This window comes from Anabas testudineus, chromosome 11 (genome assembly GCF_900324465.2).
Source record: "Anabas testudineus chromosome 11, fAnaTes1.2, whole genome shotgun sequence".
In the NCBI taxonomy this organism is placed as follows: domain Eukaryota; kingdom Metazoa; phylum Chordata; class Actinopteri; order Anabantiformes; family Anabantidae; genus Anabas; species Anabas testudineus.
The window spans coordinates 21,906,614-21,925,277 of record NC_046620.1 but is presented as its reverse complement, the minus strand read 5'-3'; the positions used below and the strand labels follow the sequence as shown (position 1 = coordinate 21,925,277).

General features: G+C 42.3%; 1 protein-coding gene across 1 annotated transcript; it reads right to left on the bottom strand.

The window, feature by feature from the left end:
• Positions 1–4,026: 4,026 nt before the first annotated feature.
• Positions 4,027–18,528, bottom strand: abcf1 (ATP-binding cassette, sub-family F (GCN20), member 1). Its single transcript, XM_026349531.1, has 25 exons — positions 18,331–18,528; positions 17,268–17,317; positions 17,097–17,174; positions 13,511–13,634; positions 13,383–13,417; positions 13,195–13,299; positions 11,783–11,869; positions 11,087–11,158; positions 10,898–10,993; positions 9,579–9,701; positions 9,308–9,408; positions 9,036–9,121; positions 8,807–8,946; positions 8,122–8,270; positions 7,950–8,033; positions 7,472–7,596; positions 6,889–7,001; positions 6,417–6,591; positions 6,194–6,268; positions 5,710–5,780; positions 5,536–5,568; positions 5,161–5,329; positions 5,002–5,066; positions 4,845–4,917; positions 4,027–4,457 (listed from the first exon to the last, which is right to left on the bottom strand). Exons 1-25 carry the CDS (start codon positions 18,386–18,388, stop codon positions 4,291–4,293), a joined length of 2,454 nt encoding a protein of 817 aa, XP_026205316.1. The 5' UTR covers positions 18,389–18,528; the 3' UTR covers positions 4,027–4,290.
• Positions 18,529–18,664: the final 136 nt, after the last annotated feature.

Below are 18,664 nucleotides of genomic sequence, written 5' to 3'. Positions count from 1 at the left end.
CTCACAGTGTGGTGAAAATACTGAGCACTGCACCACCCATCACATGTCTTCAGTCAGGTGTAGAGTGTTTTTGTTCAGTGACGTGTTTTGTGCATCAGCTCGCAGGCTTGAAGACCCTTGAGAAGGATTTGCGAATTCTCTTCAAATGCGTCTTCTTGGTTTTGACTTGAACAAATCCTGTGGTTGCTGCCTCTGAGTCGGTGTTTGAATTATGAGCGGCTGGGTTGTATGAATCAGCTTTATCCATATCAAGTGGCTTCTCCTCAGTCCCTGCAGCAGTGGTGCCCTGTGAGCCGGTTTTCTCTGAGAAGCTTTTATTTACCTGTTGGCCTGTAAAGAACTTGCGAATCCTCTTCAAACGATTCTTCTTGGTTTTGACTTGAACAAATCCAGTGGTCTCTGCTTTCTGACTATCAGAGACAGGTGAAGCTGCCTTGTTAGTGTCAGGCGACTGCACATCAGTCCCTGCAGTGATGGTCTCATCTAGGTCTGTTTCCTCTGGTGGTCTGTCATTATTGTCAGCAGTAGATTGGGTTCTGGAATTCGGGGCAGAGGGGCTGGTTTCCTTTAAACCAGCGATGGCTGATGCTTCATCATTAGTGCCAGCAGCGCTGTTGTCATCAGCTGAGAGTAGATCATCAGTGCAAGTTCCAACATCTCTGAATGCTGAGAAGGACTTGAATGGAACTGATGAGTCCTTCTGTCGGTAGCAAAGTGATACATCACTGGTGCCACCATCAGCTGAAAGTAGATCATCCGTACACGTTCCAACATCTCTAGATGCTGGTAAAGACTTGGATGGAACTGATGAGTCTGGTCTGTTGTTATTATCCGCAGCACTTCTGTCAGATTGGGTTCTGTTTTCTGGAACAGAGGTGCTGGCTTCATTCAAACCATCTGTGCCTGATGGTTCATCACTGGTGCCAGCCTCGTTATTTTCCCCCACCCAAGGCTTGAATTTACCTGTTGACTCGTTCAGTTGGCCGAGTAACTTCGTCAAGCAGTCTGGTGACACATACAGAGTGGGGTTAATGTCTTTCCACTGTAGCTTGGTAATAAAATGGTTCTCCAGAGCATCGCTGGCCTTGATTCTTTTTTCCGGATCCACTTTCAGCATGTGTTTAAGGAGGCATAAAAGGGCCATTGTGTCTTTGCGCTCCTGGATATTACCCATCAGGTCCGGGCTAAACTCGAGCATATCTTCAAGACTGGGAGTGGGTTCATTGCTCTCAGTACATTTATGGGGCGTTCCCTTTGTTGCGTCGATGTATTCTTGATGTGTATTCATCTTCCATGAAGGGGTAGGGGAGTCTTCATCCTTTCTGAAAAAGGAGTTAGTATAAAGTCCAGAATCCAGCAAGTGATCATCGATCTGGCCCTGTATCTCCACTGTTTCTTTAATGACTTTGTATTCACACCCTGGGTAAAGGCTTTGGCCAAGGCACATGAAGGCTAAAACACAGCCGAGAGACCACATGTCTACAGCCTCATCAAGCTCAAGACCCAGGATGACCTCAGGGGCCCTAAAGGGAAGTGGCTGAATCATTCTGCCGGGACCCCCTTGGAGTAGCCAAAGTGGCCGAGCCATGCCGAAATCAATGAGTTTTACCATGACGGAGTGACGCTGACGGTTGATAAACATGATATTGTCCGGCTTGATGTCTGCATGCACCATACCTATGCTCTTGAGGGCGTTCAGAGCCACCAGCAACTGCTGTGTGATCATTTGGATCTCAAACAGATGCATTGGCCTAAACTTCATTTCCCTCATATAATCATAGAGCGTTACGTCCAACATCTCGAATGCCAGACAGACATATCCACTGTAATGAAAATGCTCAGTTAGTTTAACCAGGTTTACCTTGTCTGGGTCGAGCCTCCTGAGTTCCTGAAGCATTAACAACTCGATCGTACCACTCTCATCACTGCCCAGAATCTTCAAAGCCATCTTCTCCTTGGTGTCCACTTTTGTGCACTGGGCCACTTTCCCAAAACAGCCCTCACCCAGGACCTTCTCCACCAGGTACTGACTGGATTTACTAGAGAGAATCTCATGTCGTTTGATCTCAACCCTTTTTCGGGTATGACTTGATGATACTGTTCCCATTTCTAAAGGTTCAATGCTGCCAATGAAACTTGGAATCTCACTTGGAAATGATCAGCAAGAGCTTATTGAAAGTTCTAAAGGCCACATGAAGAATCAGGAAGTGACATCACAGTCATCAGAGGCTTTGATCTGTCAGCAGTCAATTTAAAAAATAATATTCAGAAAGTGATGTCACCATCACATTTTGAAAGTAAACAGATTAGAAACATGAAATATTTAGTTTGTTTGTGTATTTATTTGACTGACAATTCATTTATGTCTTCTTTTATTTATTATTTATTTGTTAGTCCGCTAAGAGAAGACACACGTCTCCTGATTGTCTCCATTTATTTCCTGAATGTTTGAGAGTCCATGTGAGTTTTCATGATTTGATTTCGCCACATTTAAGACTTTTAATCGAAGGGAAAAATAAACCAAACGGGCAACACTGCAGCAGAGAGGAACGTTTCTCCAAACTGCATTCCTTATTATTAGAAGACAAAGAGGTTAGGCTGGATCTTACATTTAAGCTGGTAAAAAGCTAGGTTCTTCAGTCTTATTAATAAGGTCCTTGCAGCATCCTCTTCACTCAGAAAACACTGAATTATCGCCCTAATTATCCCAATAATAGTTAAATTACTACAAACATCATTTTACACTAAATAAACAGTTGTTAGAATGACTGCATCAGTATCAGCATCCTGAATTACAAATGCTCATCTCAACACACTATAACGTATATTCAATCAGATGATGATGATGATGATGATGATGATGAAGTCGAAAATCCGCCTTGCGACTGTGCTTCATAAATTAAAACCTCGTCCAGTCAGGGACGTTTGAGTCAGTCTGCACACAACTCCAAAACACACGTGTATGTAAAGTCGGTGAGTTGATGTTCAGTGCTGCAGGACACAGACACACAGATGTGTGCAGATGTGCACATTTCTTCTGTAAACTCTAAAGCAAACGTTCAGGCTGCTTTTACGCACAGTGGTGAAATGTGAGTTTTTGAAAAAAATACCAATAACTATGAATTTAAGTATGAAAAAGTTTAGATTACACGAGATACAATCTGAAACAAGTCATATTCAGATTGTATTATCCATCATATCCAGTGTGAACAAATGACCTACAGGCGTCATGGAAGTGTAAAGAGTCATTTACCAACACGTCCTGACACGATATTTAGCAGCCTGATCACGGAAGACAGATGTTTTGTGTTGTTCTCACACCTTGGGGACAGCAGTTTCTTTCGGCTGTAGTGTGACGGCTGATGGGATTAAATATAAATCAAGTATTTATTCAGTGATATGTAACCATATTAAATATTGTGTCACAGGATCATTTACTAGGCTCTAACTTAAAGCTTTTACCTTACTCAGTATGAGCAGACGTGGAAACAGTGCAGGAGGAATCACATACGAGCTACTGATGATGTGGATCAAAAGGAATAATGTTCTCATCTTCATTACTCTTGTAAAAAAGCAAAAGAGAAACTACATCAACATCCTCATCTTCCCTAAATCAGTGAATGTGGACCATGAGGATCCTGTTTTGCGTGGTGACACCATTAGTGCCACGTGGGGCTGTAGGTTGAATTCTCCAGGACTTCCTCTTGCTGGCTTCCAAGAGGGACACGTGTAGCAGTCCCTAGAAGGACTGGCTGGATAGACTGAATGACAGGTCAAAGGTCAAACAAGTGTGCGGTTTAAGGAAAACCACTGTGTAATCTTTTAGCTATTTAAATTTGCCAACTTATCAGCAATAATACAACTACACTGGGAACCAAACACCGTTATACACCATCAGGTGTTGAGTTAGTGCCTCAATCACTCTAATAGTGTCACAGCACAAACAGGACATGAACCTACATCAGTGTCTAGGCTGTTAGAAACATCTCATCCCACAGAGCTGCAGATAAACTTCAATCAACCACATGATGAAAAATGTATTTATTTCCTTTTCATACATCTTTACCACACACCATTATTCAAGATGTCCTATCTCCAACTATATTTATAGAAATTAACGTTGGCTTATTGTTCCAGTATCTATCCAACCTGTTCCTCATGTTCCAGTCCAGAAGAAAAGGAACAGGTCAGGGTTGAGACATGGCGACCAGTCCAGATGAAGTGTAGGTAGCACATGATGGAGAGACAAGGTGGAGCGCAGCAGTGTGTCCTGACAGTTGCTCTGTGGGATCACGGGTTGACCTTGTTGACCATGGTCTCCCCCAGGGCCTCCAACACCTCCCTCTTATAATCGTCAAAGTCTCCGTCAATCTGGTTGATGGTGCAGTCCTCCACCACCCACAGCTGGCACTGAGTCTCTGTGATGAGCCGGGCGTCATGGCTCACAATGATCACAGCTGGACGAGAAGGAACACTTAGTTGTTACCGTCACAAAGAGCCAACCAGTGCAGTGGGTGTCTGAAGTGTGTGGACATGTTTTATCTACGGAGTGATCACTGATCTGTCTCCGATCAGGTTTGGACATCATGTGCTCTTCTCATGTGTAGGGGGAGGAGCTATGTACAATGTTCCTTTCTGAGCTAGCATCCATTTATTGAAGACATACACAACACTGACTATGATCTACTGGATATACCCGGTTGTGCCATGACCGTTTGTATTTGGCGTTATTCAGCGGTGCTAGCAAAAATAAGGGATTTACAGAGAAAACTACAGTCACATCATATATTAGATTTTTGTTTTATTTAATTACTATTTAATATACTTATTTATTTATGTCTTACCTCCTTTGTATTCATTGATAGCATCTGATAATGCATCAATTGACTCAATGTCCAAATTGTTGGTGGGTTCGTCCTGAGAGAAGGAGACAAAGCAGGTTAGTTGTAGAATTCACTAAGCAGCAGTGTGGTTAGGGTAGTGTGTTAGTGTGGTCCTTACCAAGATCAGAACATCAGGCTGGCGACACGACAGCTCAGCAAACACCACTCTGGCCTTCTGACCACCTGTTGGAGATAAAGTCCAGAAATGTTCTGTTAGGTTAGAAAACGTCTCCTTCAGGACGGGTGTCAGGAAACGTCCCACTGTTGGGGTTCTCACCTGACAGTTTGGAGATCTGAATGGTGTGAGCGTGGCTCTCCAGACCAAAACGCCCCAGACACTTCCTGGCATCCTGGTAGGGGAGGTTGAAGTTCCTCATCAGGTACTCTGTGGCCGTCTCCTCCATGTTCAGCTGATCAGCATACTGCTGGTTGAAGAAGCCCACTTTCTGAAGACAGACACGAGACTCGGGTTACAACCTTTCCTCATGTAAACATAAAAGAGTAACGTACTGAGTTCACACATGTGTCAACACACTGAAGTTTCTCATCAACACTGAGGTCAACAGATCAGCTGCACAGGTCTCTGGCCCTGCCCAACATAGATCAGTTCAGAGTGACACAGTCAACATATGTCCAACACTAAGTTACTCACCAGACGATGATTCTTCCTCATCTCACCTTTAGTCTGAAGCACAAAGAAAACATTCAGTTAGGTCAGTAGCACATCCTGCTGTGAACTGTGCTTGTTGAGAATTATCAGTAAAAGATCTGATCATTCATCACTTTATACTTCTTGTATACTTCTTTTGCATATCTACACACTTACAGGATTTAATTTTCCAGTTAGCAACAGCAGCAGGGTACTCTTTCCAACACCATTGGGTCCAACTATACAAACTAGAGAGAAGAGGAAAAGAAATACACAGTGAACGGTGGAGACAGTACACTGGTCTGCAGGCTGACCACAACACAGCATTAAAGGGGAATTAGAGGCCAGAGCTACGATGTCCAGTGAACATTCACACATCATAAGCAGCTTGGGGCTCAGTAACTTGCCCAAGGACACCAACATTGGAACCAGAAGAGTCAACTCTGCAGTTAGTGGGTGAACCAGTCTAACTCCTGTACTACCACTTGAGACACAAACCTTCCTGCTGCCATCACACTGTCCAACTCAGCCCAACCCAACACAACCTTAAACCCATCAACTACACTAACTGAACGTTAGTGCTTCATTCTGCAGTCATTTCAGACACTTTACTTTTGGCACACTGGTGCACAGTCTACATAACATCGGACTTAACACTTACTCCTGGAGTCCATGTCAATTCCAAAGTCTACATTTTTGAAGAGAGGCTTCTGACTATCATAGCCAAAGTCCACACCTGTAAAAGAAAGAAGCAATGGAGTCAGCACAGCAATGCTGGCATATTACGGCTTTCCATTCCAGTTACAGGGTTTACTTCACTAATACACACAACGTTGAATAGCACTGTGCACTGAGCGGCTGAAACAGTCTGCAGATGCTCTTACTGTGCAGTCCCAGTATTGGTGGTGAGAGTGGAGGTGGGTTGGGGAATGTGAACTTGACAGTGTATTCCTTAGGCCTCTTCAGCAGCTCTGGGGCCTCCTGACTCTCCTCTTCCTGACCTCCCTTCTTCTTGCCTTTCTGCTGCTTCCTGGTCAGGGCCTCTTTAGTCTGCTTCTCCTAAGAGGAAACATATGAGAGAATGGACAGACAAAGCAGAGGAGTCAACTGGGAACTTAAAGGTGTGGAAGATATAATAGCTTTTTGTTATTCCAAATTTTAATGTTCAATATTGTATTTGCTGAATGCATGAGGGCTTTACAGGCATGTTTCAACACAGACCTTGTGATTGTACACATCCATTAACTATTGTACTTCGTTTCACTGATGAAGGTACAGTTGTACTTTTCTCTTTTTGTTTTGGGATCACGTTTCAGATTTCAAAGACTGGAGGGTTTTGAGGACAAGCATACTCACAGCCTGTTTGGTGGACTTGCCCCCAGCCTTTAGGTCTTTCAGTTTCTTCTCCTGCTTGTCATATTGTTTCTGCAGCTCTTTCTGCTTCTGCACATACATCTTCTTGAAGGTCACTTAACAAAAAGCAAACAATAAGTATCATGTAATCATTCGGCCATATTTCCAGTATCTATCCCAGCTGTAATCTCCTTTGTGTATTAAAGTGAAGTAATGATTTCATTCTACAAAAACATGTAATAAAACTGATAGACATGCAAACTTTAGTTTCTATACAGACCCAACGTTTGACAGGAAATTAACTCTTAGCTTAAAAACAGAACTTAATCCTGTTTCATAGCTAAGAGTTCATTTTCTATTTAAAGGTTTCAGGCTGAGGTTGATATTTTGATTCTTCTCTATCATCAGCCCATCAGGCAGGTGTCTGATTGGTCCTAAATTCATCCTGCAGTATAACTACGTCCAAACAAACAGCCTCAGACATTAAGAAGCATCTTAACATGGGGTCCTGCAACTCCCATTTAGAACTATGACCTCAACACTGTGGTGGGATTACATGACAAAAAAGACACTGATGGACACTTACAGTAGTTTCCTCTGTAGTAATAGAGTTTCTGGTTGTCTAAGTGGATTATGTCTGTACACACGTCGTCAAGGAAACTCTGGTCATGGGAAACAATGAGAAGAGTCTTCTTCCAGCCTTGAAGGTAGCTGTAAATTGAAAAGAGAACGGCGCAGACATATTTGTGTTACACGTTACCTAGAGCTCCATCAAATTGTTTGTCATAGTATAGAGCAGAGAGTGAAGTGTGGAGCACCACAGCTCACACTACACCTTCTATATAGACACAATTCTACTTTCTTAAAGTAAAGCCTGCACACTTAGGTGACAGAGGGAATATCAGGTCTCTGTGATATTGTATATAATTTGTGGGCATCAGGGAGCTGTTATTAATACGCAAGAAGTGGTTTCAGTCTCGGTTTTAGAACTGTTATGCCACTTAACACTACCAATATGAAGCACGTAGCAATATGACTTAAGTAATTAAAAAGCTGCTTTATACTTGTTGAGCCAGATGACGGCGTTCAGGTCCAGGTGGTTGGTGGGTTCATCCAGCATCAGCAGGGTGGGTTCCATAAACAGAGCTCTGTGGGTATGTAAGGTGGCAGTGAGTGAAGGAGGACTTTAACAAACGTCAGACAGCTTTCATCTGTCGTGTTTGTAGTGGGGTGTACCTGGCAAGGGAGACTCTCATTCTCCAGCCTCCAGAGAACCTTTTGGTGGGTCTGTTCTGCATCTCAGGGGTAAATGACAGACCAGCCAGGATCCTTCTGGCTTTGGCCTCAGCTGCTGCAGCTCCAATTGCTCTCAGCTCTTCATAGACCTGGCAAAGAGGAGAAATGCCAATTACAACAAGTACAGTACATCAAGATTGAAGCATGAGGTTTGCCTCTTTATGGAGTTTTTAAATTTTATCTCCACTTTGTTTGAACATCTGAATATTATTAAATATATATTTTTAATCTGTCAGAGGTTTTGACATAATCATATTGTCAGACTTCAGCTTTTATTTAATGTTAGTAAGGCTCAAGTCATCCCGACAGTAAAAACCTTTCAAAAAGTTGATATGCCCAACAGATGCACATCTAGCAAACATCTGGAGTGCTGTTTGTGTCTACCTGGTGAATGTCTTTTTTTATTTTGTCATTTCTACTCTTTTCAGATCTGCTTTCCATAATGCAGTTGGATTTGCTTTTAACAGTCATGACTTTTGCTGCAATGGGAACTTGTATTCTTTAATTCTGGAGTGGTGGATTTGTCTATTGGTGAAATATTAAACTAATTAATTTAATAATGGCCATCTGTCCAGTTCTAAGTAGACTGTGCTTGGCTTTCAAATATCACAGCATGGTGACGCACCTTATCCAGCCTCTCAGCCACGCTGTCCTCTCCTTTTTCCAGACGAGCTTGAAGCTGTTTCTCCTCCTCGAGGAGCTTCAGGCGGCGGGTGTCCGCCTTCAGCACTGCCTGCACTGCTGGAGTGTCATCAGCTACCACCTCTGGCACATAAACATGACCATATGACAGTGTCAGCAGACCATAACGGTGAGGACTGACAATTAGTTAATGGAGAGCACTGATCATTTACCCTGCTCACACAGTAGCACATCAATGTTGGGGGGAATACTGAGGGCTCTGTTGGCGATGTGTTTCAGTAATGTCGTCTTTCCTTTGCTGAAAGAATTGATATGATCAATGCAAAAATTAACATTAAGCAAAAGACTGGCTGCCACTACAAAACACATGAACCTGACTACTGTTGATAGTGTCTGCAACCTTCATTAGGTTATATTTTACAGTGTACAAGTGAAAGTCTCCAGGCCTTTACATACATAGTCAACAGTTAAAAAGATTATTTACCCATTTGGTCCAACTAAACCATATCTTCTTCCAGCAACAATCAGAAGGTCAGCATTGACAAACAGCTCCTTGCCATGAGCAGAAATGCTGAATCTCTCCAACTAAAGTTCACATACAGATGTTTAATATCACAGACGATAAAGTGCGTCTTCACAACATAAACCTTACAATGAAAAAGATGTATACATTTCATAAGTCAGTTAGGTTCATTTTTGATTCAAGTTCACCCTGCAAGGGTCACTCATTAACAAAAATATAATAATCCTGTAACCTTGATATCAGAGGCATTCTCCAACATGGCCTGTCTGGAGGACATCTCAGCCTGGGAAATGGAGAAATCGCCCTCCAAAGCATTCTGTGCACGAACACTGGCCACCTGACGCTCGTACTCCATCTGCAACCACCAGCACAGAGATGGAGGAGCCCATGAATGCAATGCAAAATAACCACAATTACAGCGTAATCAGAACCAGACAAACTTCTCCAGATTCAACACCCCTTATAGCAATTCCAATCTAAAAGACTAAGAGAAGCCACAAATTCACAGGATGATTTCTGAATGTTGTGCCTCTAGGTGTCTCTTTAAGACTGTGGTTTTCTTTTGAGTTCTGTTCCGACAGGACTATACACTGACTGTTCCTGTATGAACCATTATCCAAAGGTCAACCTATTTTTTGCCGTTTGACCATATGCTGTCCAAGACCCGGCTAATACCAGCAGTCACTGGATGAGAGCCAGGGTACATCTGTTATAGACACGTTGTTAATACAGTGGGAAGATAAAGTATGTGAACCTCTTGGAATTTTCTGCTTAATTTCTCAAAAAACATGAACTAATCTTCATCTAAGTCAAGACTATTTACAATAATGATGAGTCTAAAATAATAACAAAAAATTCAACCTCATAGTGCTAGTGGAAAAAGTATGTGAACCCTAATGACTACAAAAAAGCTAAGTGGAGTCAGGTGTTGGCATATCTGCAGTCATGTAAAGAAAATTAGCTTGTAGGTGTGGAATAGAGAAACTGTGACTGACAAAAACCACAAACTTTTTTTAGTTTTCTCCACACATGAAGAATACACTTACGTGAGCGATGCCTCACCAAAAAAAATGCCATGCCACCAAAAGGTGCCTCGTCGTACCGTTATTATCATTAACGGTTCACATACTTTTTCCACTATCACTATGAGGTTTTTATGGTTGTTCTCAATAAAGACATGAAAAAACAGATTTTTTTTGTAATATTATTTTAGGCACATTCATTAGTTATTACTCTTACTGACTTTATTATTCACTGGAGTGAAACAAACGGCTGAAACTGCAACTCAGCAACATTGCTATCTAGTGGTAAGAGGTTTAAACAAGTCACAAAATGAACCACTACAAATCTTGATAATGTTTTAGATAATTGATACAGCATTATAAAATCTAATATCACAATACTCTAATGTACTTGAGGTGAAGAACTTTTATTAGACAAAAACATCTAAGCTTATGGAAGGTGATATAAAACATGCAGGAATGAAGAACCATACATTTAGCAGTTTTATGTTTGTAGCTTAATGTTAATAACTTTAATATCAGTATTTACCTGTTTCTTTTTCTTCTTTTTCTCCTTTTTACTAAGATTAGCATATGGGTCGTCTTCCTGCTGCTTGGCTTGTTCAGCAATGGCGTCCTCAGCACTCTGATGGTTCCAGTCAGAGAACAAGAGATGGTAACACACATATTCAAAGGAGACGAGCAGAAAAGATGCTGTAGCTTAGTCATACAAACAAACCATCATCATGTCCCCTTCGTCACTGTTCTCTTCTTCATCATCGCTGCGTGGTCGATCTGCAGGTTTGGCTTTCTATAAGAACACAGTTAAAGGACATTGCAGTTACCTGGAACGTGGTACAATTAAGACTAAAATGAAAATACCTCACTATGAACACATTCAACACATTTTATTCTGAAGGCAGAAAAAGAGTTTAGCATTTCTGTGCTGATGAGGAGTCTTATGTGATGTTGTTGTACAACAATAGTAGCAACGAGTTGGAAATGATGGTCTATTGTGGTTGCAGACTGGGGCATTAGAAAAAGGAACACTTGATAATGAAGATGCTGCTGCTGCTGCTGCTGCTGATGACGATGGACAAAGACTGCGATGTAACAATTAAAAGTAACTCGTAATTCGTTTAATTTGCATGCACTGAGTTTAGTAAATTATTGGTAAGAGACTTCCCAAAAATATGGCATTTAGCATTAAGTAATTACAGCCATTCAAGCAGAGTACCTCCATAGCTCAATAGTATTTGGACAAAGTGACATCATTGTAACTATAATCATACTTTTTATTACTTGGATGAAAAGCCTTTGCAGTCAATGACTGTATGTATGGAGCTTATGGACATCACCAAATTCATCCCTGGAGATGCTTTGTCTGCTCGGATCAACTGTCTTTATAAAGACGTAGATCTTCAGTAGAACCCACCTTGGACTTGGCTTCTGTCTTCTTAGTTTTCTTTGTAGTTTTCTCTTCACCGTCATCCTTGTCTGCCTTCTCTTCTCTGTTATCAGCCTGATAATTTCATACAACACACATATACTGTAAATAAATATAGGCCAATATTGTCCAGAGACGGACTCAGTTATGAAGATTACATGTGTGCCATGTTGAGCACAGAGAGACATAAAGAAAATAAGCAAGAAGCTTGGAAAAAGGAAATACTCTACTGTGGCACCAATCTATGCACCAGGCTCACATCTTGTGAATAAGACTAACTTAATGACAAGAAACAGGAAAGAGGTGAAAAATAAATTCACCTAACCCTAACCCTTGTGGCACTGAATTGTCTTTTTTCTTGTCCTTCACAACCTTCTGTGTTAAAGACACATGTACACAGACAGACCCAAAACATTTAGAGAATGTGGATGTGTATCTATCAAAGCAAAGAAACTGCTACAAACACCAGACTCAAAGGACATCACCTGCTTCAGGCTGCATATATTACAAGTTACAGCATGAGTATTGGAATAACTGGGAGAATGGTAAATAGAGTCACTGCTCATAACATATTATCCTAACATTTTATCCTGATGGCTGATATGTGATATGATGTGTGACTTTCTAATTCCAATTAGGAGATAGCACAGCTCAGTTTGATATAGGTTTGACAGCTTTACAATAAATGCAACTCATTTGCAGCCTTGACACCCGATAGTGTAACACACTCCCAAATTGGATTAAGGAATGTCTTCCTGCCTTCATTTTTAACTTGCTGTCGATGGTTAGTGTATATGACTGGTGTTGAACTTATATCTTCCACTTGCTGCATGGCTTTGTCATTTTAACCCCAGTCTTTTAATTATAGCATGAATGCATCCAGTATAGAAAAAAAAAATGCATACGTACATATAACATATAATGTGTACTGCATTTTACTTTCTTTCTCTGATATACTTTTACTTTTGAAGTTTTCCATGCTTAAGGAGTCTTGGACAGTTCATATTTGGTCTTGGTGGTGGTGGTGATTAATTTGACATTTGTGTTCATTTCAGCAAATGATAATAACCCTTACTTTAATAAAGGCCAATTCATGTTATAGTGTTGAGCAAATAAACCGGATGCTCACTAGCTATGTTGACACTGTTTGTGAAGTTACACATAGTGTTTTTTCCTCACTTGATGTTGATGGTGTACAACAAACATACTGTAGGAGCTCTTTTTCTTGCTAGACTCACATCCCTAGTGCAGAAAACGTGAATTGACCTTGAAACATGTAAACAGCTCCAAAAGTGAAAAAAGTTTCAGTTGTGAGAAGTAGAACATCCAGAGAAAAGTCAACACTGCAAACTAAAGCTACATTTGTTGTTTGGTCATTTTAAGCCACTACACCACTTTACCTTTTTTGCTGGTTTGTCTTCTTCTTCTTCTTCTTCTTCTTCCACATCAGACTTCTCTTCCTCGTCACTCTGGCCCTGGCTGAGAGCAGCAAAGATGTTGCTACCCTGAGGGGCACACAACAGATGCTTTACATTGCCAACAGAGTCAGGAGGGTAGAAGTGAAGCACAGTTTAGTCTAATGACAAACCTTGACTTTCTTGTTTCCTTTACTGGAAGCGATGGCTGTGAAAAGAAAAGATGAGCTTGTTTAACTGTGTGAACAAATCTGAGGATAAGAATGATGTCATCCTAGGGATCAGTAGTAAAACATCATACCTGGCTCGTCTTCCTCATCACTTTCTTGCACTGATAACTTTTTCAGCTTCAGCATGACGTCCTCATCATCGTCATCTGCATCGCCACCCTTTTCTTTCCGCCGGTCTTTCTTCTTTTTCTGAGGCTGCAAATAACACGTTCAAAGGTGTTATTTGCGCAGAGCGCAGAGTGAAGGTGAGAAGATTCAAACCTCATCTCCCCTCTCTGATTATGGGTAATGTGAGATCACTGGACAATAAGATGGACGAACTGACAGCTCTAGTGAGGATGGAGAAAATCTTTACAGAGTGTAGTTTGATGTGTTTCACAGAGACATGGCTGCATGATGGTATTCCTGACTCCAGTGTTAATATAGACGGTTTCAGCACCGTGCGCTGGGACAGGAGGAGAGCGGTAAGATGAGAGGCGGGGGGCTCGCCGTTCTCATTAACAACAGGTGGTGCCATCCTGGTCATGTCACTGTGAAAGAGCGTGTATGCAGCCCTAATATTGAACTTTTGGCTGTGGGACTTCGTCCATATTATTTGCCCAGAGAGTTTTCTCACACCATATTAATCGCCGCTTACGTTCCTCCATCCGCTAACGCCGCTGCTGCGTGTGACGTCATTCAGACGGTCACCTCCAGCCTGCAGACCAGACACCCCGACGCCTTCTTTATGATCTCTGGAGACTTTAATCACGCCACCCTCAATAAGACACTTCCTACCTTTACCCAGTTTGTGAGCTGTCCCACCAGGGGGGAGAGGACATTGGACCTGATGTATGCTAATGTTAAAGATGCCTACAGCTCCACTGCCCTCCCCCCTCTGGGAAAGTCGGATCACAACCTGGTACATCTCCTCCCACAATACACACCTTTGGTTCAGAGGCAGCCTCCCACCATTAAATCTGTAAAGAGGTGGACAGAGGGGGCACACCTTGCCCTGCAGGGATGCTTTGAAGAGACAGACTGGAAGACTCTCTGTGAACCTCACGGTGAGGACATTGATGGACTGACGGACTGCATCTCTGACTACATTAATTTCTGTGTGGACACCCACGTACCCACAAAAACCATTTGCTGCTTCCCAAACAATAAGCCCTGGGTCACTCAAGACATCAAAGCCATCCTGAATGAAAAAAAGAAGGCATTCAGATCAGGAGACAGGGAGGCAGCAAAGAGGGTCCAGAGACTGCTGTCTGTCAAGATCAGGGAGGGGAAGGAGGTTTACAGGAGGAAACTGGAACAAAGCCTTCAGCATAACAACACAAGGGAGGTTTGGAGGGGCATGAGGACCATCACTGGCTACAAGTCCAGCAGCCAGGAGAATGTGGGGACTGTGGACCGAGCCAATGAATTGAATAATTTTTTCAATTGATTCCAGGCTGAGCCACAGAGCCCACTTCAGTTCAATAACTGCTCCTCAGTCCCTCCCCCACACGACTCAGCCACCACCCTCACAGTCTCAGCTAAGCAGGTGAGAAGAGAGCTGCACAGGCTTCACCCCACAAAGGCTGCAGGTCCTGATGGAGTCAGCCCAAGGGTGCTGAAAGCCTGTGCTCCTCAGCTATGTGTTGTTCTCCAACACATCTTCAATCTCAGCCTGCACCTGGAGAGAGTTCCTCTAGGGTGGAAAAAGTCGTGCCTGGTTCCAGTGAATAAGACGCCACGTCCCAGAGTCCTCAATGACTACAGACCAGTGGCTCTGACATCACACATCATGAAGGCTTTTGAGAGGCTGATCCTGGAGTCCCTCCGACCTCTGGTCAAACCCTCACTTGACCCCCTCCAGTTTGCTTATCAACCCCATATTGGAGTGGATGACGCCATCATACACCTTCTCCATCGCACCTACACCCACCTGGACAAGCCTGGGGGCTTAGTGAGGATCATGTTTTTTGATTTCTCCAGTGCATTCAACACCATCTGGCCTGCACTACTGGGAGAGAAATTAAAAAACATGCAGGTCAACACTCCCCTGATTTCCTGGATCATGGACTACCTCACCAACCGCCCACAGTACGTCCGCCTGCAGAACTGTGTGTCTGACACTGTGGTCTGTAGCACAGGTGCTCCACAGGGGACAGTTCTGTCTCCATTCCTCTTCACCCTGTATACCTCAGACTTCAGGTACAACTCAGAGTCCTGTCATCTTCAGAAGTTCTCTGATGACTCTGCAGTTGTAGGATGTATTAGGGATGGAGATGTCACAGAGTACCGTGGAGTGGTGGACAGTTTTGTTGACTGGTGTCGACTCAACCATCTGCAACTGAACATCAATAAAACAAAGGAGCTGGTGATGGACTTCAGGAAATCTGGGAGTCCTGTCATCCCTCTCTCTATACAGGGGGAGGAGGTGGAGGTTGTGTCCGAGTACAAATACATCGGAGTGTACTTGGACAACAAACTGGACTGGACCAAAAACTCATCAGCATTGTACAGAAAGGCTCAGAGCCGGATGTACTTCCTGAGGAGACTCAGGTCCTTCAACGTCTGCAGCACCATGCTGCGGATGTTTTATGAGACTGTGGTGGCCAGTGTCATCTTCTATGCTGTGGTCTGCTGGAGCGGCAGCATGAAGGTGGCAGACACTAACAGACTAAACAAGCTGATTAGGAGGGCTGGCTCTGTTCTGGGGGTGGAGCTGGACCCTCTACATGTTGTAGCTGAGAGGAGGATGCTGTCCAAACTCCTCTCAATCTTGAACAATCCCTCCCACCCACTGCACAGTGTGTTGGTTGGACAGAGGAGCACGTTCAGCCAAAGACTTATTAACATTAAATGCTCCACAGAGCGCCACAGGAGATCCTTTCTACCTGTGGCCATCAATCTGTACAATTCCTCCCCCCTCTGTAAGGGGTTGGGGAAGTGAAACTGTCATATACTTGTGACCTAATTTCATTATCTATTTTCTATTTTACATATTCTGTATATATATTGAGTTTTTCGGTATTGATGTTATTGTGTATTTCTGTTTGTGTATGTATGTTGGTGTATGGATCTTTCCTGGTTGTTGTTCCTTTTCTTTCTGTCTGTTTTGAGAACAATGGTAATGAGGCAAAACAATTTCCCTCTGGGATTAATAAAGTTTTTTGAATCTTGAATCTTGAATCTTGAATCAAATGACAAGTGTCACAATAAGTAAGCAAAATGTCATCTGATCTGTCATTAAGGCACCTGAAAAGTTAATCCTGACACGGTTGATCTGACATGGACAAATGCAATAGATGGTAAATAACACAAACACAAAAATAGGATAAAACAAGGATTGCTGCCTAAACTGAGTTTATTATTGATCGTCACACGAGTCAGTTAACCTGATTTCCTCAGTTAGGTCAGTGTCACTGCTGATAGCAATGCAACAAAACAATCAAAATATTCATTTCAAATATTTCATGAATCAGGTCAGATTTTCTGGATAAAAACATGTTGAGCAGCAGTTACTTTTTGCAGATGATAAAGATAGCAGCTTGGACGACCACTGAACTGACTGACACAAAATGAGTGAATTTTCTGCTTTGCACGAAAGAGTAAATGAGGTACATCAATCCCTGTTGTTGCAGTCTGCATTGTTGTGACGTGCATACATTTCTGGGGAAACGTTACCTGTTTTCCATGGGTGTCTTTCACAGCCACTTCATCTGCCTTTTCAGTTTTGCTGTCTGTGGCCAGTTCTTCAAAGAACTGATGTGACAAAAAAAAGAAAAGAAAAATCAATGACAAAACATAGTGATACAAGATCAGCTTAAATGCCATATAACACTGGTAAGTACTCACACTCTTTTTCTTCTTTTTATCTTTCTTCCCCTTTTTCACCGTTTTTTCAGCTGGAATCAAACAGATGTTTTTACTTCACAAAAATATAAGAAGAAACTGAGTTAGGACAAGGACGGCGAGCCAGCATCCTGTGGCTCACTATGAGCTTACATGGTGACTTTTCATACATAAATAGTGCATGATTTTTAGCCTTTTTCCTCACATCAGAGTTCTTACTTTTAATACAGGAAGTGGAGTCTGTCCTAAATCTGGTTGAACTCTCCACCACCATCATCAGCTGGTGGCTCTACATTGTTCACCCAACTAGGATGTGAACACTCAGCATCAGAGTCAGCACTTCTCACCGTATAGTGACAGGTTCATTTCATTTGCACTATATCTGTTTAAAGCAGTTATAAACACTGTATTTTACACATGTGAGTGTCTCTAATATCGTTTCATTTCCAGGAACAGGTAGACACTTCGTGGCTTTAGCTGAAAAGCACTTTGGTGGAATCATAGTGAAATATGACTGAACTGTTCCGTTTAGATTCGTTTAGCACTTAAACATGTTTTTCTATTAACAACTTCTGGTCAGGTGTCTATGTCATTCTTTCTTCATAAACTTCATTCATATTTCGCTTGTTTGTTTCTGGCATCACGTTAATTTAGTGAAATTAGTCCTATGTAGACTTGACACGATCCTACATGAACAGCATGTGTTTAGATAAGAAGCTTATCAAGCGTTGTTTTCGAAGTTAGTGGGTAAAGTCCTACTTATCTATCGAGACCTTTACGAACAATTAATTCACGTTTTACGTTAAATGTTGAACCTGTATTAAAACAATGATGAACCAACTTAAACCGAGCTGATCAGAAGATTCCTGAGATTAATCAATTAATTGTAGTAGTTTATATAGATATATATATATTGAATTACCAATACGAGTGAAACATTAGGATATTCAGGGTGTCTGGCAGAATTACCACCTTCTCCAAACTACTGCTAGACTGACGTTAGCTTAGCTGGAACGCTAACATTAGCCTGTTGGCTAGCTTCTCAAAAACAATAAGGTTATCTCACCAGCTGCGGGGGCGACTTCGTCATCCACCCACTCTTCCTCGTTCGATTTCTTGGGCATTTTATTAATTTAGTTGCACCTGAAGTGAAAAACGTAGTTAAAGCTGTCTGTGTCTTTCTAGCAGCTACACACATGTGATGCGGCCCAACTAACTGAGCTACTGTCTGCGATGATGCCGGCGGTGAGAGGCTCAACGGACCGCTACGACCTGCAAGAGGCTGTGTCACGTGACCAACGAAGTCAGCCGAACCACGTCAGCTGTTAAATCCACGAACTGAAGGAGGAAGTACAGCTTTAATATGTGTGTGTGTGTGTGTGTGTGTGATGATCACTGTA

Excerpts from the sequence above, each read along its gene's own strand:
- abcf1 (XM_026349531.1), bottom strand. The coding sequence starts at position 18,388 with ATGCCCAAGAAATCGAACGAGGAAGAGTGGGTGGATGACGAAGTCGCC. Across the intron at positions 17,175-17,267 it reads ATAAAAAGAAGAAAAAGAGT|TTCTTTGAAGAACTGGCCAC; the intron begins GTGAGTACTTAC and ends TTGTCACATCAG. Across the intron at positions 9,122-9,307 it reads GGTTTAGTTGGACCAAATGG|CAAAGGAAAGACGACATTAC; the intron begins GTAAATAATCTT and ends CAATTCTTTCAG.